The sequence below is a fragment of the Danio aesculapii genome, chromosome 13, assembly GCF_903798145.1.
Source record: "Danio aesculapii chromosome 13, fDanAes4.1, whole genome shotgun sequence".
Taxonomy (NCBI): Eukaryota; Metazoa; Chordata; class Actinopteri; order Cypriniformes; family Danionidae; genus Danio; species Danio aesculapii.
Genome location: NC_079447.1, coordinates 52,893,840 through 52,917,111, shown reverse-complemented (window position 1 = coordinate 52,917,111; position 23,272 = coordinate 52,893,840). Strand labels below are relative to the sequence as shown.

At 38.3% G+C, this 23,272-nt stretch overlaps 1 protein-coding gene across 1 annotated transcript in view; it reads left to right on the top strand.

Annotated features, from left to right (window-relative positions):
* pcsk2 (proprotein convertase subtilisin/kexin type 2) overlaps nt 1-14,054 on the top strand; it is a 70,029-nt gene extending 55,975 nt beyond the window's left edge. The window contains exons 11-12 of the mRNA XM_056471619.1: nt 2,497-2,724; nt 12,836-14,054. Coding sequence (XP_056327594.1) covers nt 2,497-2,724; nt 12,836-13,328 — 721 coding nt within the window. The 3' untranslated portion in view covers nt 13,329-14,054. The remainder of the gene's footprint in view (nt 1-2,496; nt 2,725-12,835) is intronic.
* Nucleotides 14,055-23,272: the final 9,218 nt, after the last annotated feature.

Sequence of the window (23,272 nt, the reverse complement as noted above, 5' to 3'; positions counted from 1 at the left end):
TAAACAATGCTCTTTCCTCTATATTATATAGCATAAATTTCCTCTGTGTTATTTACATAAATTATGCTCTTTTTTACATAAATTTCCTTTATTATCTACATAAATTATGCACTTCTATATTAATTACATGCATTTCCCTTTATATTGTGCGATTATGCAATTATTATGCAATTATGCACTTTCCTCTATATTATTTACATAAATTTGCTTTATATTAGTTACCTAAATGATGCTCTTTCCTCTATATTATTTTCATACATTTCCTCTATATTATTTAGCATAATATCTTAGAAACAAAGTCCCTCCCCTGCCGTCCAAAGCCACACCTCCTGAAATCCAATCCACTAGTTCATGTCATTCGCCAGTTAGAAAACTTTATAGTACTTTATAATACTACAATTATAATATATTATTTTATATACATAATTTATGCATTGAAATCTATGATGATTATTTTTATTCTTTACACTCAGCTGATACTAAAATCATCTATATTTGATTTAATTGTTGCACTGATGCTTCCTGTAGGTTTTTCTCCACAAAATCAGCAGGTTTGTGAAGTGTGTTTTATTTCATGCGTAAGTAAAGGAAGCAAAATGTGGTTCATTAGACTTGATTTAGAAAGCTTTGTCAGAGGGAACTGGTGATAAAGTCCTGCCGTGTGTTTTCTGCTTGCGTTCACATGTTTGAGTGTGTGTTACGGTGTCAGGACTGCTGCTAATGACTGTTGACACTGCTCTGGATCTGTAAAGGCTTTGTGTTTGCTCGCTACTGCATAATGATGTAGGTGTCGGGAGAAAAGCTCTCTTTGTTGAGCCCAAAGTCAACACGCGTTGTATAAACTGCAGCTTTATTTGCATGTGTTTGTGTGTTTATTTGAGTTTGGCTGAAGGACTGACTTGGACACAGAATGACATCTTTATTAGTGAGAAACATCAGTCATAATATTTTGACTACTGTAGGATGTGTCCCATGTTTAAGACAAGAAACTTAAGCACATTTTAAGGCTCATTTATTGGTAGGAGTGGTTTGTTTAAAATAATAATAATAATAATAATAATAATAATAATAATAATAATAATAATAATAATAATAATAATAATAATAATAATAATAATAATGATAATAATAATAATAATAATAATAACAACAACAATAACAATAACAATAATAATAATAATAATAATAACAATAATAATAATAATAATAATAACAACAACAATAATAATAATAACAATAATAACAATAATAATAACAATAACAATAACAATAACAATAACAATAACAATAATAATAATAATAATAAATAAAAATGCAAATTAAAACTTACAAATATTTAACAAATATTACTCAATGATTTGGATCTGTTGTATATATATATATATGTGTGTGTGTGTGTGTGTGTGTGTGTGTGTGTGTGTGTGTGTGTGTGTGTGTGTGTGTGTGTGTGTGTGTGTGTATGTATGTATATACACACACACATACATATATAAGTAATAATTAAACAATGGTAGTAAAAAATGGTACATTTTTTTATTAATTCACTGGATTATCCAAAAGTATTTATGTAAGTGAAACTTATGGTCTGTGTGAGTCCTAATACACCAGTACAGTGAAGGGGACATTATAGTGTCAGTGAGCGCCGTCTTTCGACCAAGGTCCTGACTCTCTGTGGTCATTACAAATCCCAAGGCACTTCCAGCCTGATCTCACGAGAAAACGTAAGTATTTTACGTTTTGACAGTTCAGTGGCTAATTCGTACGAATTCGTACGAGTTCAGTCGTACGAAATGGTACGATTTTAAAAAGGAGGCGTGGCACCTAACCCCGCCCCTAAACCCAACCGTCATTGGAGGATGAGCAAATCGTACTAAATTGTACGAATTAGATCGTACGAATTCATACGAATTAGCCACTAAAAAAAAAGTTACGAATTGCCGTAAGATTGTGTTGGCACTTCTGGTAAAGAGTAGGGGTGTAACCCAGGTGTCCCCTTGCCAAATTCCCTCCATCGGCCCTTATCAATCATGGCCTCCCAATCATCCCCATCCACTGAATTAGCTGTGTCACCGTCTCTACACTCCACCTATAGCTGGTGTGTGGTGAGCGCACTGGCGTCGTTGTCCTGTGGCTGCTGTCGCATCATCCATGTGGATGCTGCACACTGGGTATGGAGAGACTCGCATAAACTGATCCTAATTGTGGTATTTTGGGGACTGTCGCTTTAAATTCAAATGAGACTGGGCTCTTTTCAGAAGAGGGCGGAGCTACAAAGGCCCGTGAGTCAGCATAGTGGCAGATTGAAAACAGACTAACGTTCTCAGCCTGTCGCTGTTCATTTGTGCTTCATATATAGTCCTCTTAGACGCTGACATTGACAAGTACTGCCACTGACTGACAAGTACAGTGTAGAATTATTATACCAAATCAGAGCACTCAATATAAAGAGGAAACAACATTTTATTTTATTTAAATTTTGTACTGTTTTCTGTGCAGTCCGAACCTGACATGGAGAGACCTGCAGCACCTGACCGTCCTGACCTCCAAGAGGAATAAACTGCACGATGAGGTTCACCAGTGGCGGAGGAACGGCGTGGGTCTGGAGTTCAATCATCTGTTTGGGTATGGTGTGCTGGACGCCGGAGGAATGGTCAAACTCGCCCGCGACTGGAAAACCGTGCCCGAACGATTCCACTGCGTGGCCGGATCCGTGCAGGACATTCAGTGAGTGCAGAAAATACACCACAACACCAAACAAGGTGTAAGAATTAATTGACTACGGGCAGTGCATTATTTTCTAATCATTTAAAATAAAATATTTAACTTTAAAATAATTTGTGTATTCACAACAAACAAAGCTGTAGAGCGCCGTCTGCTGTTTAAAACTAGCCTAGAGCGCCGTCTGCTGTTATAAACTAGCCTAGAGCGCCGTCTGCTGTTTAAAACTAGCCTAGAGCGCCATCTGCTGTTATAAACTAGCCTAGAGCGCCATCTGCTGTTAAAAACTAGCCTAGAGCGCCGTCTGCTTTTATAAACTAGCCTAGAGTGCCTTCTGCTGTTAAACACTAGCCTAGAGCGCCATCTGCTGTAAAAACTAGCCTAGAGCACCATCTGCTGTTATAAACTATACTAGAGCGCCGTCTGCTGTTATAAACTAGCCTAGAGCGCCGTCTGCTGTTAAAAACTAGCCTACAGCACCATCTGCTGTAAAAACTAGCCTAGAGCACCATCTGCTGTTATAAACTATACTAGAGCGCCGTCTGCTTTTATAAACTAGCCTAGAGTGCCTTCTGCTGTTAAACACTAGCCTAGAGCGCCATCTGCTGTTTAAAACTAGCCTAGAGCGCCATCTGCTGTTAAAGCTAGCCTAGAACACCTTCTGCTGTTATAAACTAGCCTAGAGCGCCGTCTGCTAAAGCTAGCCTAGAGCACCTTCTGCTGTTTAAAACTAGCCTAGTGCGCCATCTGCTGTTTAAAACTAGGCTAGAGCGCCGTCTGCTGTTAAAGCTAGCCTAGAGCACCTTCTGCTGTTAAAAACTAGCCTAGAGCACCATCTGCTGTTCAAAACTAGCCTAGAGCACCTTCTGCTGTTAAAAACTAGCCTAGTGCACTGTCTGTTGTTTAAAGCTAGCCTAGATCGCCGTCTGCTGTTTAAAACTAGCCTAGATTGCCATCTGCTGCTATAAACTAGCCTAGAGCGCAGTCTGCTGTTAAAGCTAGCCTAAATTGCCATCTGCTGCAATAAACTAGCCTAGAGCGACATTTGCTGTTAAAAGCTTGCCTAGAGCGCTGTCTGTTGTTTAAAGCTAGCCTAGAGCGTCGTCTGCTGTTATAAACTAGTCTAGAATGCCTTCTCCTGTTGAAAACTAGCACAGAGTGAGTCTACTGTTATGAACTAGTCTAGAGCACTGTCTGGTGTTATCATTTACTGCTACAAACATGGTCAGATCGGTATGATTTTAACCATGCCAGTGCAGCGCCAGTAATGGTGTGTGTGTGTGTGTGTACTGGTTATGGTGGTTTATAAAGACAGTTTAATGTATAATGGGTATGACCTAGGTAAACTCTATTACTTGTAATTTAAAATACTCAAAGTATTTATTGACATTCAAATCTTACCACAGGTTTTTGAGTTTAGGGGTGGAGTTTTTTACAGTGTAAGATACATTATGCCTATGGAGAGTCCTTATTAACCGTGCGTGTGTGTGTGTGTGATAGCTGTGGTTAGACTGTAGAATGCTGACCCCCGTCTGTGCTCAGTGTGAAGGCATATTGCATGTGTCAGGCCTCCTGACGCTACACACTCGCTCTCATTCTCACTTCTGCTATAATTAGCGTCTCCCACTCACTGCTGGGCTTCACATGCTATGGCAACAGCCACAGTTACACTGGTGCACAGGGACACTTGTATGTCTGTCTGTGCGAGCGTGTGTGTGTGTGTATGTGTGTTTGTGCATGTGTTTGTATGTGTACACTCTTGCAACACATTTCAAGAAAAGTATTTAACCCTTTGTAATTTTGCCGTTCCTTTTCAAAACACTTAAAGACATTTAAAGACTGAAGACATCAAATGATAAAGTGTTTCAGGTGTAGTTTTGTCCCATTCTGCCTGCAAACAAGTCTTAAGGTGGGCAACAGTACGGGGTCTTGGTTGTCGCCACACATTCTCCATTGGAGACAGGTCAGGACTGCAGGCAGGCCAGTTCAGTACCTGTATCCTCTTCCTCCGCAGCAGGACTTTGTAATGTGTGCAGAGTGTGGTTTTGCATTGTCTTGTTGATGTATGCATGGGCTTCCCTGCAAAAGAAGGCAGCATATTGTGCTCCAAAATCTCTGTGTACTTTTCAGCATTAATGGAGCATCACAGAAGAGCAAGTTATCTTTGCTAATGGGAGCGACACAGCCCCATACCATGACAGACCCTGGCTTTTGAACCTGTTGCTGGTAACAGTCTAGATCAGGCATGTCCAAGCTCGGTCCTGGAGGGCCGGTGTCCTGCAAAGTTTAGTTCCAACCCCAATCAGACACACCTGGGCTAGCTAATCAAGCACTTACTAGGCTTTCTAGAAACATCCGTGCAAGTGTGTTGAGGCAAGTTGGAGCTAAAATCTGCAGGACACCGGCCCTCCAGGACTGAATTTGGACACCCCTGGTCTAGATGATCCTTTTCTTCTTTGGTCAAAGCCCACGTTTCCACTTTGTGATGGTCCAGCTCAGATTCCACAGAGCCCGGAGAAGTCGACGGCTATTCCTGACACTGTTAACATAGGGCTTCCTTTTGGCACAGTACAGTTTTCACTGGCATTTGTGGATGTAAATACTTATTGTGGTACTTAGGGCTGCAGCAAGCTTAATTGCCGCTCTAGGCAAAGGACGATCCCGCCGCCCTCAACCCGAAAAAGAAAACGAAAGTGACCCATTAGCAAAGTGAGGGTGGGGGGGGAGGGGGGGCGCTGTATATAACGCAGATATAATTGAGGACGCGGATGGTGAGGGAGGTGTCATGGACGCCGCCCTCTCTATTCTGCTGCCCTAGGCACGGATATAACTGCTGAAAACACGGGTGGTGAGGGTGGCCGCCTAGGTCGCCTCTTTGGACGCGCCAGCCCTGTTGGTAATTGACAAAGGTTTGCTGCAGTTTTCCTGAGCCCATGTGGTGATATGGCTTCTAAATGAATGAGGATTCTTGATGCAGCGCCGCTTGAGAGATCGGAGATCACGGTTGTTCAGCTTAGGCTTGCGTAGGTGTATGTCTGTGCGTGTATGCTTAGTCGTGATGAAGTCCTTTTTAAAATCCCCATTGACAAAGAGACAAACCCTCCTCTCATACCAATAACAGTATCTTGGCCGAGGCCCAACTGAGGATCAGCAATTAAGCAGCGGTGGAGCGATGATGTGACTGAAGTGTAATGAGCAGCAGCACGCAGAGGGTTTTCTGCACTGGATAATGAATCCCTCCATGCCTATATGCAGCTAACGCAGAACTAAATCACTACACACATTACTGCAGTGAGAGAATACCAGGTTTAATTATGAACTGAGTTCCCTGTAGAGCTGTGGCGAAAATCTGTTAGAGAAATTGATTCTGTATCGAGTCTGAGATTTTCAAAATGCATCAATATTGTCTCTTGAATGGAGTCTGTGCTTCTGTTTTTTACCAACAGATGGCGCTGTATGCTTTACAAACAGCTGTACTCTGCTTGCATCACCTGCTGTTAAGCACTAGCCTAGAGCACCATCTGCTGGTAAAACTAGCCTAGAGCATCACCTGCTGTTAAACAGTAGCCTAGAGCGCCATCTGCTGTTAAAACTAGCCTAGAGCGCCATCTACTGTTAAAAACTAGTCTAGAGCGCCATCTGCTGTTAAAAATAGCCTAGAGCGCCATCTGCTGTTATAAACTAGCCTAGAGCACTGTCTACTGTTATAAACTAAACTAGAGCGCCATCTGCTGTTATAAACTAGCCTAGAGCGCAGTCTACTGTTATAAACTAAACTAGAGCACCATCTGCTGTTATAAACTAGCCTAGATCACCATCTACTGTTAAAAACTAGCCTAGATCACCATCTACTGTTAAAAACTAGCCTAGAGCACCATCTACTGTTAAAAACTAGCCTAGAGCACCATCTACTGTTAAAACTAAGTTCACATGTGGAATGTTCTTTTGTCACTTCTAGCTATTTACAGTATATATCACACATAGACAAACAGTAAAAAACAACCTGTTCATAGGCAGCAAATGGAACACAGTGAAGCACCTTTTGTTCCAGAACGGTAATTAACCAGATTCATCAGCTCGTGTGTTTGTGCGCTGCTCGTGCTGTATATCAATAACAGTGTTCATTAACGTCCCCCAGATCCCACAGCACTATCTCACTGTCAACCAGATACCAGCAGCTCTTTCTTTATTAACTTTCTTTTCCAACACTCAATAGATTCAGCTCAAGGCTCCATTTGTTTCTTCTGCTCCTTTTTTTCAGTTCACTAATGGGTCTATTGTGCGTGTGTGTATGTGTGTGTGTTTGTGTGCGTGAAGCCAATGAAGTACTCTAAACTTAGTTATTTAAAGTTATTTAGATGTTAGTTTTAAGGATATCTATAAGCTAGTGTGCTCTAAAACTGTGACAATATTCACATTAGGAGATATAAACCTGATATAAACATCTACAGCAGTTTGTCACTTCCACCTAAATGGATTAAGGATTATTTTGACGTCTCCACATACTTCAGTTTCTCATCTTCTGACCAATTAAAAGCTCAGTATTATCTGACATGCCCCGCCCCCATCTTCTCATTGGCTGTTCATTTGATGTGCTTGAGCTTAACCACTCTCATTGGAAGAGCTGTGAGAAAAAAAACACGCTATTGGCCATTTTTAAAGGGGAGGAGCTAATATATGACCTGCCCTCTCTTCATGCTTCAGTTGAGATTACGCCAAACATCAAATAAAAATGTGCACATCTAAGCACTTCACAGGACCTTTAAACGTTTATTTAAAGGTTTGCAATGGCAAATCAGTGGTATAATGATATTACAGCCATCTAATGTACAATCATCCAACAACTATATATGAATTCAAGGCTTTTGTGAAGGAAGGGGAAACAAAATGTGGTACGTAAGCCCTGTCTGTATCATACCTCAGAATTATGAGGACTCAAAATGTAATTCCAAGAAAAAAAGGATGAATTGTGAGATGCAAACTCTGAATGCTAGAAGAACATGAATTGAAAACACACGCACGCATGCATGCGCACGCACACACACACACACACACACACACACTGTATAAATGTATCTGCATTCAAATGGTGATTATACATGGACACAGGACTATAGAAAACAATGCATTTTTTGTTGTTTCTTAACTTTAATATATAAAATGCTCATGTAATCATAGCAAAAACATTCAGAGGACCATCAAATTTAGGAGAAAATCATCAAAAGTGCTGCGCTGCAAAAAATACCTGTCTTTTGTCTCGTTTCTAGTCCAAATATCTACAAATTCTTAAGTCATAGCTAGGCCCAGACGGAATCTGCATGTACAGAACTCCACAGATGTTTACCCCATCATTAATTCTGTTTATTTACTTGAGTAAATGTGTGTAAATCGATATTTATTCCGTTTTTAATTTAATTACAGTAATATTATTGACTATTATGAAAATGTTTTCCTCTGGGTGCTCCGCTTTCCCCCACAGTCCAAAGACATGCGGTACAGGTGAATTGGGTAGGCTAAATTGTCTGTTGTGTATGAGTATGAATTAGAGGGTGTATGGATGTTTCCCAGAGATGGGTTGCGGCTGGAAGGGCATCCGTTGCGTAAAACGTGCTGGATAAGTTGGCGGTTCATTCCGCTGTGGCGACCCCGGATTAATAAAGTGACTAAGCCGAAAATAGAATGAATGAATGAATGAATAAAAATGTTCAATTAATTTATGTACAGTGCAGTTTGTACAGTAATATTGTCTGTCTTTTAGTAGAGATCTTATATGAGAGACTTGCTTTGTTCACCAAATAAAGTGGATCTAATTGGATTTGCTTTTTAAACATTAAATAAAAGTAAAAAAGATGTTATTTTTTTATTTCGAATATTAAGGTTTTAGTTATGATCCTCACATAATTATTCAATATTACCAAAATTCTCTGCATAAATAGCAAAAAATGTCTGCAGATTCCATCTGGCCCTAATGATAGCACTGTTAATATATGATAAACCTGTTTAGCTGTTTGTTAAAGCACTCGAGTGAATATAACAATAATTTCCCTTTTTGATTCGGGTGACAAGAAAACTTTAGTTATTGTGATGCAATAAGTCATTCAAATCTATAAAATACACTCTTTTGTGTGGGTTTGGCAGATTATTTTGCTTGTTTTAAGGAAAAACTCACTTCATTTTGAATCAGTATTTCTGAAATCAACACTATATGTTTCGCTTGTCTATAAAAAGCTTCTTGATTTAAGAATTTTAAGATTTTTGGACTAGAAACAAGACAAAAACTCTTAGCAGGAGAAGCATTTTAGCAGTGTGGCGATGGCTGGCATCATTTTAAATAAAAACACTGTTGAGGAAAGAGTTAATACCTGTCAGCGTCTCCTTCACGCTCCACACACCTTCTGTCCTCTCCTGTGGATGTTTCTATCCTAGTTTCCGGGGAAACACTGCCCTCTGAACGAGTGAAGACACACACACACACTAAACACACACACACACTAATCTGAGCTGCGTAATGGGTCCGACTGGAGACCTGCCTCTGATAATGCCATTACATCCACTTTACGCCACACGCACACACGCACGCACAGACGCACACACACACACACACACACACACACACACACACACACACACACACACACACACACACACACACACACACACACAACACACACACGCAATCAGGCCAAAGCAATTGCTGGCTCCACAATGAAAGTAGAGGAACATATAAGCAGTTTCTTTCTTTCACTGGCCCAGTTGTAAAATGGCTCTAGTTCAGATCTGTTGGAACAGAAGCCGTGCCTGACAGCTCCTTCAAGACGAAAACTCAGAATTACAAGGAGAATTATTAGGTGAAAAAGTCTGAATTGAAGCAAATACTGAATTCTGAAAAGAAGAAACAACTGTGTGATGGAAACTCTGTATTTCAATTACAAATTTAACTACTGATTTTATGATATAAAGTCAAAATTCTGCAGAAAAAATGAAAAGATTTGTACAAAATACAGGAAACTCAAATTTCCTAAAACAACAACAGAGGAAAAACTGAGATACAAAACGCTGAATTCTGAGAAAGAAATGTTTTAAATGTGGGATGTAAATCCACATCCATCCATCCATCCATCCATCCATCCATCCATCCATCTATCCATCCATCCATCTATCGGTTCATCCATCCATCCTTCCGTCCATCCATCTGTCCATCTGTCTGTCTGTCTGTCCCTCTGTCCATCAATCCATCTACCCATCCATTAGTCCATCCGTCCATCCATTCATCCATCCATCCATCCATCCGTCCATCCATCTATCCATCCATCCATCCATCCATCCATCCATCCATCCATCCATCCATCCATGAATCCATCTACCCATCCATCAGTCCATCCATCCATCCATCCTTCCATCCATCCTTCCATCATCATTCCTTCCGTCCGTCCGTCCGTCCGTCCGTCCGTCCGTCCGTCTGTCTGTCTGTCTGTCCATGCATCAGTCCATCAATCCATTCATCCATCCATCCATTTATCCATCCATCATTCCATCCATCGTTCCGTCCATCTGTTCGTCCATCCATCTGTCTGTCTGTTTGTCTGTCTGTCCGTCCGTCCATCAATCCATTCGTCCATCCGTCCATCCATCCATCCATCGTTTCATCCGTCCGTCCGTCCGTCCGTTTGTCTGTCCGTCCGTCCATTAATCCATTCGTCCATCCATCCATCCGTCCATCCATCATTCTATCCATCCGTCCGTCCGTCCCTGCATCCATCCATCCATCCATCCATCTTTCTCTCATTCTCTTGTTCTATTTATCTATTGATCTGTCTGTCCGTTCATCCATCCATACATCCATACATCCATACATCCATCCAATATGTGTTTTGAATAGAAACACAAAATTCCAAGAAAAAGAGTTGTATGTAGCCTCAAAAAAGAAATGCAGGAAGGAAACTTATTAATACAAAAGATATTGTCTTGTTTTATAAAATAATATGCCAAAATTACAAAAGGACAAGTAGGTTAAGCAAAATAATCTTATGTCAAAATTAGAAAAACAATATTATTTCACCTCCCCCATTGGCAGATTATTTAGCTTGTTTAAAGGAAAAACTCACTTCATTTGGACTCATTATTTCTGAAAACAACACAATATTTTGTGCTTGTCTAGAAAATGCTTCTTGATTTAAGAGTTTTTCAAATTTTGGACTAGAAATAAAAACCGAAAAGCCGTTTTTTTTGCAGTGCAGTTATGAAATAAACAGAGACAGATGCGGCACTCGCATTAACACTCATTTTGCTGATTATTTGTATGACATTTCTGTAGTGGCAGTCCAAACACATTTGTCTGATGCTGATGCATTATGGCCAGAGAGGGCTTCACATTCATACTCATTTATTAGCTGATGCCGCTGAATTAATATAATAACTCTCAAAATGTCACCGGGAAAACATTAAATTGATCTGGAAACCCAGAGAGAATGTTCTGTTTTCTCTGCGCTCATTCATTTGGAAAGTCTACAGAAGTGTTTCAAATCAATGCAACACATTAAATGACCCAATTTCAAGTCTCAGCTTTAATAAAACACACAAACTCAAAGTAGTTAGCACTGTAGCCTCACAGCAAGAAGGTCGCTGGTTCGAGTCTCAGCTGGGTCAGTTGGTGTTTCTGTGTGGAGTTTGCATGTTCTCCCTGTGTTGGTGTGGGTTTCCTCTGGGTGCTCCGGTTTCCCCCACAGTCCAAACACATGTGCTATAGGGGAATTGATCAACTAAATTGACTGTAGTGCATGAGTGTGTGCGGGTGAATGAGTGTGTATGGGTGTTTCCCAGTAAGACTAAGAAAAATAAACACATTCAAAATAATGTCAGGAATGATCTATTACATCAGAATTTGGGGTGGCACAGTGGCTCAGTGGTTAGCCCTGTGGCCTCACAGCAAGAAAGTCACTGGTTTGAGTCCGGACTGTGTCAGTTGGCATTTCTGTGTGGAGTTTGCATGTTCTCCCCGTGTTGGCGTGGGTTTCCTCTGGGTGCTCCGGTTTCCCCCACAGTCCAAACACACATTTAGGTGAATTGATGAACTAAATTGGCCGTAGTGTATGAGATGTATATGTGTGTGAATGAGTGTGTATGGGTGTTTCCCAGTACTGGGTTGCAGCTGGAAGGACATCCGCCACGTAAAACATGTGCCAGAATAGTTGGTGGTTCATTCCGCTGTGGTGACCCCTGATGAATAAGGAACTAAGCCAAAGAAAAATGAATGAATGAAGCAATGAATGAACAAACTCAAAGTGTGAACTGAATTCAATATTATTTAATTGCATGTTGTTTTTAATTGAATGATGAACATTATTTACAGTATCCAGTGTTCCTTTTAATTATATTATCATTTTTTTCTGTACACTTTTATGCTCAAACCATTTAAATAGCAATAAAAGATTGATAAATGCATACACAAATAACAATAATAAATAAAAACATTACTGGAAAGTAATAAAAATTAACAAATAACATATATATATATATATATATATATATATATATATATATATATAGATAGATAGATAGATAGATAGATAGATAGATAGATAGATAGATAGATAGATAGATAGATAGATAGATAGATAGATAGAAAGTAATTATATACAAATTTTTAAAATATATATATAATTGATATTTTTTTGTCTTAGTCCCTGATTTATCCGGAGTCACCACAGCAGAATGAACCGCCTATTTTTCTAGTATGTTTTTTTTTCAGCTTCAATAAAATACAATATAAGCAACTGTACATTATTTAAGATGTTTTTAATAATGTTTCTGTCTCAGTCTTGTATTTGAATCTGCCATTATGCTGACACATCTGCATTTGTAGCTCCGCCCTGTTCTGAAAAGAGCACAATCTCATTTAAATTTAAAGCGACAGTCACAAAAACGCCACGCAATTCGAATCAAACACTAAAAGGGTCAGTTTCAGAGAGTTAGAAAACATTATCAGTGTGCTATTTTGAGCTTAAACTTCACATACACGCTCTAGAGATGCATTTTACATCTTGTTTACACCTTTAAATAGCATGTAATATCACAATGTAATGCATAACAACATGAACATTTCTCTCTCTCATTGCAGTAAAATACAGTCCGGTAACAAGCTCCTGCTAAGCATTACCACCGACGCCTGCCAGGGCAAAGACAACTTCGTGCGCTACCTGGAGCACGTGCAGGCAGTCGTCACGGTGAACGCCAGTCGCCGTGGAGACCTCAACATCAACATGACCTCGCCCATGGGTACCAAATCCATCCTGCTGAGCCGCCGGCCCCGAGACGACGACGCCAAAGTGGGCTTCGATAAATGGCCCTTCATGACCACACACACCTGGGGCGAGGACCCGCGGGGCCCCTGGCTCCTGGAGGTGGGTTTCCAGAGCCAGAGCGACATGCAAAACGGCCTGCTGAAAGAGTGGACCCTCATGCTGCACGGTACACAAAGTGCCCCTTACATAGACCAAGTGGTGCGGGACTATCAGTCCAAACTGGCCATGTCCAAAAAAGAGGAGCTGGAGGAGGAGCTGGACGAAGCCGTGGAGAGGAGCTTGAAGAGCCTTTTGAGTAAAAATAACTAGCCATGTGCATGATGATGATGATGATTACTATCCTCTGTATTAGCATATATTCCTGGCCAGCTTTCTAAGTTTCTTTAGTTTTTTTCTTGTGATTATTTGATGAATGTCTGACGTCATGTTGAATTAGAACAATGCAGTGGATCTGAAAAGCATTTGGACACTTTAAGAGATAGTTCACACACAAAATTAATTTATTTACACTTCACTTGTACCAAATGTCAGATGTGAGGCTGTTATATTAAAGTATAGCCATATATATTAGCTCTAAAAACCGTTTGCAAACTTAAAGGGATAGTTCACACACAATATTTAGACATTTATTCACACTTTAAAACTATTTGGACGCTTAGTTCACGCAGAAATGTATTTATTTACACTTTTCTATTTCCAAATGTCTGATGTGAGTTCGTCATATTGAAGTATAAGCATATAGCAGCTCTGAAAACCATTCGGTCTCTTAAAGAGGTGGCTCACACAGAAAAATTTATTTATTCACACTTGACATAAAACATAGATTCATTGTATTTACTTAATGTTTTTTATTTTTTAAGTACGTGGTTGCAAACAATTTGCAACTTGCAAACAAGTATACTTGTTCCAAATGTCTAACATGAGTCAGCCATATTGAAGCATAACCATATACAGTAGCTCTGTAGAGCATTCGCACGCTTAAAGGGATAGTTCACACGGAAAAAATGCATTCATATAAATTATTTGCAACCACTTACCTTTTAAATAGAATTTATTGATTATTGAAAGTCTTTTTGCACAAGATGCTAACGGTCTAATCCGATTCAATGATCTATGCTAAGCTAAGCTAAGCTAAAAGTGCTCATCAAAAGATTAATTGGATTTACTCATTTCTTTAAGGTAAGTGGTTGCGAACACATGGGCTAAATTTAAACAAACAAATCAAGTTGAACATTACTAAATTTAATTTGTTCCTTTAAATTCAGGCCATATGAATTGCTTGCAATCACTTACCTTAAAGAAATTAGTAAATCCAATGAATATTTTCGTCATATTGCAGCACAACCATACAGTGGCTCTATAAGAAACCATTTGGACAGGGATAGTTCACACAAAAAAGTCATTTATTCACTCTTTACTTGTTCTTAAGTCTATCATATTAAAGTATAATCATATACAGCGGCTCCCAAAACCATTTGGACACTTAAAGGAATAGTTTAGAAATGTTTTATTTAGTTACTATTTAGTTTACTATTTAGTTTTTAAATAGAAAGATTATTGAAAGTCTTTTTGCACAAGATGCTAACGGTCTAATCCGATTCAATGATCTATGCTAAGCTAAGCTAAAAGTGCTCCCGCCAGACCCAAATGTCGGCTGAATGGATCCAAAAATGAAAAAACTAAACTCCTTAACTGTAGTGGAGCTGTACGATGAGCACATTCACAAAAAGGTGGAGTGTTCCTTTAAAAAGCGATATGCACTGAAATAAATTATTCATTGGATTTGCTAATTTCTTTAAGGTAAGTGGTTGCGAACACATGGGCTAAATTTAAACAAACAAATCAAGTTGAACATTACCAAATTTAATTTGTTCCTTTAAATTCAGCCCATATGAATTGTTTGCAATCACATACCTCAAAGAAATTAATAAATCCAATGAATATTTTTGTCATACTGCAGCACAACCATACAGTGGCTCTATAAGAAACCATTTGGACATGGATAGTTCACACAAAAAAGTCATTTATTCACTCTTTACTTGTTCTTAAGTCTATTATTTTGAAGTATAATCATATACAGCGGCTCCCACAACCATTTGGACACTTAAAGGAATAGTTTACACAAAATATGTATTCATTTATTCACACTTATATTTATTCACTAATTTTTTTAAGGTAAATGGTTGCAAATTAATTATATGAGCTGAATTTAAACAAACAAATGAAGTTGAACATTACTACAATTGATTTGTCTGTTTAAATTCAGCCCATATGAATTGTTTGCAACCACATACTTTAAAGAAATTAGTAAATCCAGTGAAGATTTTTTTTTTCATATTGAGGTATAATTATGGCGGTGGCTCTCAAAACCTTTTGGACACTTAAATAAAACATTTATTCACATTTTACACTGGAAAAAAAATAATTTACTAAATTATTTTTAGTTTTTATGGGCTTGTCTTAAACAAACAAATGTTGAACATTACTAAACTTAATTTGTTTAAGTTATTAATGAAAGATTGAACTCAATTACTGGGAAAAACAAACAAAGTCTTTATTATAAGTGCTGTGGAAAGAGTCCAAAACAAGGGGACATTCACTCACTGGCAGTCCTGGACACAAATACAAGTTGGTTAACAGAGTTTAATGCACACAATTGACTGATAACATACTGACAAACAAGATGGGAAATGAAGTGGTATAAATAGGAAAGAGGAAACGAGTGACAGGTGGAACAAATCAACCCAAATGACCTGCAAATAAAAGCAGATGCCTAGGGTTGGTCTGTAACACACAGAAACAGGAGGAGAAAGCAGCAACATGAGGTATGGTGACATATAAATTGTTTGCAACCACTGACTTTAAAAAAGTAAATCAAATGAATCATTTGGAACAAGTTTACTTTTATTGAAGTATAACCCTATACAGTAGCTCTGAAAAGCATTTGGATGCTTAAAGGGATAGTTCACACACACATTCAATTATTCACGCTTTTTTTGTTCCACACCTGTTTGAGTTTCTGTCTTCTGTTGAACACAAAAGAAGCTATTTTGCAGAAATGTTTTTGTAATCGTTGACCTCCATTTGTTTTTCCTATTATGGAAGTCAATGGTTTCAGGCTTTTCTTTAAATTGTGTTTAGTTGAAGAAACTCGTACAGGTTTGGAACACTTAAATCACAGGTCTCAAACTGCATTCCTGGAGGGCCGCAGCTCTGCACAGTTTTGCTCCAGTTCTAATCAAACACAGCTGATCCAACTAATCAATGTGCTCACGACTCTTTTAAACACCTTAATTAGTCAGATCAGCTGTGTTGGATTAGGATTGGAGCTAAAGCTACGGTCACACTGGAGTTTGTGTGTGCGAAATTCTGTCGTACTGCGCTGCGAAAAGGGGCGGGATTAAAGAAGATGATTAGACATTAAAAAAGCGAGCGATTGCTCCATGTTTTAAATATGTCCGGAGAGCTCCTGTTTTGATCCTTGATTGGTCTCAAGCAGTCAAGTGATGCTGTTTCGCAGGTGAGAGTTCACCAAGCTTGAACTTTGCACCGCAGCAACATGCGAAACTTGACGCATGACCCCACGTTTCCGATCTGACGCATTCGCGTGCGTATGAATGGAAGTCTATGGGAGGAAAAGCCCAGTGTGACCGCAGCTTAAATGATGACAGACGCTTTTGGGTGAACTGTCCCTTTAAATTGTGTACATTTTAACTTTGAGTGAACTGTCCCTTTAAGACACGCTTACGTTGCAAAAACATTAAGTTGAGTCAAAGTTTTTTAGTCGTCACTTTGTATAAATCACAAACAAGTTTGCTAAAACCTGATTAGCTTAAGACAACAAATGATTTTATGTTACATTAACTTATTTTAGACAGTTTTGTTGTTTATTACAGTGTTGAAGTGTATGAAAATTTTGCAAAATAACACAAGAACACTTTAAAAATCAGGTAACATCTCCTACAAGTCACTGGGAAGATATTTAAAAATACTACAGTAATTCATAGTAAATAATATCGTGTTTTAGAACCATACTGTCTATATTATTTACAGCTCTTTGTTAATGAAGGCTTTAGCATAGTATTAGTGAACTAAAAAATACTGTAGTATACTTTGGCTTTGACAACAGTAAACTATGGTGTATTGCAGAATAATATACCTTATAGTTGTACAAAAAACTACAGCGTTGGGTCATTTGTTTATTCCTATAGTTGTTGTGTTACTATAGCAACTACTGAATCACCACAGTAGATCAGTTCAAGCAGAATGAATCTATTGTGGTCATTCTATAGTTGCTATGGTAAACAATATGTTACCATAGCAACTATAGAATAACCACAATAGTCATTCTACTTTAATCTATTGTGGTGATTCTATAGTTGCTATGGTAAAACAATATGTTACCATAGCAACTGTAGAATCACCACAATAGAGTCATTCTACTTGAACTGATCTGTTGTGGTCATTCTATAGTTGCTATGGTAATATATTGTTTGACTATGGTATGGTTCAAAAGCACTATTGTGTAGGTGACTACAGTATTTTATCTTGATGTTCATTGATTGATTCAGATTTGAAAGCGTGACTCAAGTGTTCAGATGCGTGCTTTGATCTCACTGTATTTCCCACTAAGAATATATCAACATTTACTTTATTTTTTACACTTTTCAGAACTGTAAATAAACCAATTATATCTAGAATTTATTATGTTCACGCTCTCCCGCACCTCTGCTGTACAGTTTGTGACTGTAAATCATTTTTGTGTGACTCTTCTTCTTCTTAAAGTTTAGTATCTTGCAAACAAAGAAGTGATATTTATTTCTGTATGTGTTTCTTTCCTTCTTTCTTTCTGAGGACACTATTTTTTAATTTTTTGTTATGAAGAGATGGAATGTGTGTAATTATACTGCTTATGGCCAAACAAAAAAAGGAGATTTCATAGCACTGTCCATATATAATAAATCTATTTAGCTGTTTGTTAAAGCATCTGAGTGATTACGACAATATTTTCCCCTTATGAAGAAAGCTTTAGTTATTGTGATACAACAAGTCATTCAAGTCTATAAACTACACTCTTTTTGTGTGGGTTTGGCAGATTATTTAGCTTGTTTTAAGGAAAAATTGGCATATTTCTGAAAATTTCTTTTGCTTGTCTAGAAATGCTTCTGGATTTAAGAATTTTTAGATTTTTCCACTAGAAACAAGACAAAAACTCTTAGTAAGAAGATACTTTAGTGTAGTAAAATCTAATACATTTACTCTTATATTTGTACATAAATTGCAACAATAAATGTCAAGGTTAAATAGAATTTACCAAGTAAAATATTTCATAATTATACATTTACTTGATGTGAAAATGTAATGATAAGTGGAAGGAGTTAAATATTAATATTCATTCATTCATTTTCCTTCAGCTTAGTCTCTGTTTCATAGATCGCCACAGCCAAATGAACCTCCATCTTATCTAGCATATGTTTTACCCGGAGGATGCCCTTCATTCACACTCATTCACACACACTCATACACTACGGCCTATTTAGTTGATCAATTCCCCTATAGCGCATGTGTTTGGACTGTGGGGGAAACCCACACCAACACGGGGAGAACATGCAAACTCCACATAGAAACACCAACTGACCCAGCCGGGGCTCAAACCAGTGCCCTTCTTGCTGAGACAACCCCTCCCCCCACTTAGCGTGATTTCCATGACCATCACAGCCCCCCCCTGCCCGCCTCTTACCGTGATTTCCGTGACCGACTTCACCAGGGGCCCCCGTCAATAATCCGTGCAGGAGGGCCCCTGCATTTTGCGCTACGCCACTGCAGAGGGTTGTAGCTGTGCTAACACCAGATCTGAGATCAGTAAGACAGCCTGATCTCACAAGAAAACGTATGTATTTTACGTTTTGTCAGTTCAGTGGGTCGTACGTGTACGATTTTAAAAAGGAGGCGTGGCACCTAACCCCGCCCCTAAACCCAACCGTCATTGGAGGATGATCAAATCGTACTGAATTGTACGAATTAGATTGTACGAATTCATACGAATTAGCCACTAAATCAAAAAGTTATGGATTGCCTTGAGATTGTGCTGGAATTTTTAAAACTGAATGTACTCTTGAGTTCAATTTGCTTAAAATAAAATGGAATAACACGTTTCAGGGCAATGGCAAAGTGCGTCTTAATTAAAGTTACGCCAAACGTACTAATCTGTGACTAGTAAGATTTACTTAAGTTGCTAAAACAAGAACTTAACATTTATTATTATTGATTATTTTTGATTATTGATTATCATTTATGATTATTAAAATAAATATAGACTCAACGTTAAAGTTAGCCAATTAACTTTTACTACTTAGGAGTGTTTGGATGAACACAAAATAAATCTGACATGATACTGACAAGCTAATTATATTTAATATACGACAATAAAATTTACTTGAACAAATCGTTATTGGTGGTAAAGTGGCTCAGTGGTTAGCACTGTGGTCTCACAGCAAGAAGGTCGCTAGTTCAAGACCCGGCTGGCTCAGTTGGTGTTTCTGTGTGGAGTTTGCATGTTCTCCCCGAGTTGGCGTGGGTTTCCTCCGGGTGCTCCGGTTTCTGAATTGGCCGTAGTGTATGAGTGTGTGTGCGAATGAGTGTGTATGGGTGTTTCCAAGTACTGTGTTACAGCTGGAAGGGCATCTGCTGCGTAAAACATATGCTGGAATAGTTGGTGGTTCCTTCCGCTGTGGCGACTCCTGTTAAATAAGGCAGTCAGCCAAAGGAAAATGAATGAATGACTGTGCAAATTGCTATGAAGATTTCATCTTAAGAGTTGTTATTTTGCAGTGTAGGTGGACTGTCCCTTTCTTTTCTAAATGTAATAAGTGACATAACTCAACAAACACACACACACACTTCCCCTTTTTGTGATTTTTGATGTTTATTTGTTGGCGCAGTTTATACACATCAAGACTGCTGATCAATGCTGGAATCCTAAATTGAACAAAGTATCGCAAATAAAGCTCTAAACATTTGCTGATTGAGCTGAGGGTACGGGCAGGAGAGGGTGATGCTGTACATGTCAATCAGGGTAGCTGTATGGCTCCGTTCCAGAACCTAGTGAGCTAGCTTTATAGGCAGCATTTTAGGGCATTGGGTGTGCTCCCGATGCTAAACTGGCAGGAAGATTTCCGCTTACTGTATTTTAACATAGCAGGATTTAGAAGAAGTGGCAGCATTGCAAATATTGTTGGCAATTCCTGAGGGGAAAAAACCCATCCAAGATGGTGGACAAAACAAGGGTAAATCCAGAATAGAAAATAAAACTTAAATAGCTCAAAGGGGTAGTTCACACAAATTAAATTCTGTTCTCTTTTGCTCATCTTGTCTCAAACATGCTTGAGTTTCTATTTTTGTTGAACACAATGCATTGAGTAATGCTGGAGAGAAAATAACAGCCATGGACTTCCATAGTATTTTTTTTTTTCATGCATAAACGTCAATGGTCAATTTTTCAGCTGAAACATTCTTCAGAATATCTTTTTTGTGTGTTCATATACTCTGAGTCTATGTACATAATGGCGGATCTTAGCATTTTTGAGTGAACTGTCCCTTTAACAACGTTAACACCACACCTTTTTGAACTCATGAATTGTAGAGCACTTAAAGTCCAACACTTATTCTGAAGTTGTGTGTCTGTAGCACTAGCAGGCAGCTTGCTAGGTTTTGGAATAGAGCCTGTGAATCCAATTGAAACTGGCCATTAATGTTCTCCTGCTTTGGTTCTTATGCTGGGTTCACACCAGACGCGGAGCCCAGTCTCTTGAGGAAACGTTACTATTTTATGTAATGTCAGAAATGTGACTAATTCAGAGGATTTCATTTGGTTTTGTATGATTTTAAAAGAGAGGAGTGCCCCCAAACCCTACTCCTAAATCTCCCCTCGTTCACTGAAAAAAATAATTCAGAGATGATTCCTTGGATTTACTACATTTTTTTAAGTTAGGTGGTTGTAAACAATTTGTTTGGGCTGAATTTAAACAAGCAAATTAAGTTGAACATTACTACATTTAATTTGTTTAAATTCAACACAAATAAATTGCAGACAAATTATTTTCAGTGTTGGGGGATGAGCAAATCTTACCAAAATGTGTGAATTAAATTGTACAAATTAAGCCGTGGCAGACTGTAAACACTAATTTCACACACACAAGTTCAAGTTTGGCCAACTCTGAACTGGGATTTTCATGTCATGTGATTGTCTGAAGTCAATAGAAGATCTAAACGTGACCCCTGTTTTGCATAAATTTAAATTATGAAGCAATCAAATGCATTATCAGTGTCGCATCGTCATGTTTGTCCCGCCCCTTTTTGCATCTGACAGAACTTTGCATGCTCAAACCCTATTGTGACTGAGGCTTTAATATGAGTTAGCCTCTAAATCAAAAGTTCCAAATTGGGCTGTGAGCTTGTCACTTGCTCTGGTTTACTCACAGGATGTTTTTTTTTTGGCCTCCACCCCTTTTTGGTAGGATTTTTAATATTCAAACATGTGCAAGTTTAAATATTTAAAATCTGCAAGATGCATCATTTGTGTCGCACACTGATAATTTGTGTCTATATTGACTTTATTTCTAATGTACGTAAATATTGACATTCGTACAAATTAAGCCGCAGTCACTGCACTTTTCACTCCATTGAGTTGCATTAATATGCACGTGAATGCTGCAGACTGTAAATGGGAACTCGAGCAACAAGTTTCGCATGATGCTGCATTTGAAATTTTAATTTGGCGAACCCGCTTCTTTTTACATTTGATCGAACTTTGCATGCTCAAACTCTATTCTGACTGAGGCTTTAATATGAGTTAGTCACTAAATTAAAAAGTTCCAAATTGCTGTGAGATTACCACTTGCTCTGGTTTACACACAGGATGTTTTTTTTTACCTTATTATAATATTTTAATATTTAAAATCCTGCAAGATGACTTTTCTGCCTCATTTGTGTCGCCTGCTGATAATTTGTGTCTATGTTGACTGTGTTTCTAATGTATGTAAATATTGACCAAATATTTCACTCTATTGAGGTGCATTAATATGTATATGAATGCAGCAGACTGGAAACGAAAACTCATGCAACAAGTTTCGCGTGTCGCTGCATTTGAAATTTTAATCTGGTGAACTCTGACCTGCAAATTCACATCACATGATTGTGCAAGTCCAATAAAAGATCAAAACGAGCCCCCTATTTTGCATAAAATTAAAATATGGAGCAATCAGTGTCGCATTATCTAGTTTTATCTCGCCCCTTTTTGCAGTGCCGTCCAAGAGAACATTGCATGCTTACACCCTATTGCGACTGAGACCGCTAAAAGTTCCAAATTGCAGTGAGAATTGCTGTCACTTGCACTAGTTTACTCATGGAATGTTTTTTCCCTCCGCCAATTTTTTTTGGTGGGATTTTTAATATTTAAACACTTGAAATTCGACTTGATCACATCTAATGCGCAAGTTTAACATTTGTAATCCTGCACGACAAGTATTCTGCATTTGTGTTTATACTGACTGTGTTTCTAATGTATGTAAATACTGACAATCGTACAAATTAAGCCGCGCTGCACGTTTCACCCTATTGAGTTCCATTTATAGGCATGCCAATGCGGCAGACATTATAATTGTTTCAAAATTTACTTGCACAAATACTTCCGCATTTGATATGAACCCAGCATTAGTAAATCAAAATATGGTTTTGCATGAGGCGGGGAGATGTTTACAATGCCAAGTTTTCAGACAGTAAAGGTCCAAGAAGTCAACATCAGCGCTTAACAGTTGAAGTCAGGATTATTCGCCCTCCTGTGATTTTGATTTTCTTTTTCCAAATATTTCCCAAAATGATGTTTAACAGAGCAAGGAAAATTTCCACAGTATTTCCTATAATATTTTTTCTTCTGGAGAAAGTCTAATTTGTTTAATTTCAGCGGGAATAAAGCAGTTTTTATTTTTTAAAGACAATTTTAGGGTCAATATTAGTTTTGGATTGTCTCCAGAACAAACCACTGTTATACAATGACTTGCCTAATTACCCTTACTTTACCCTAATTACCCTAGTTAAGCCTTTAAATGTCACTTTAAGCTGAATACTAGTGTCTTGAAGAATATCTAGTCTAATATTATGTGCTGTCATCATGGTGAATAGAAAATAAAGTTATTAGACATGAGTTATCAAAACTATTATGATTAGAAATGTGTTAAACAGAGATCGAGGGGAAA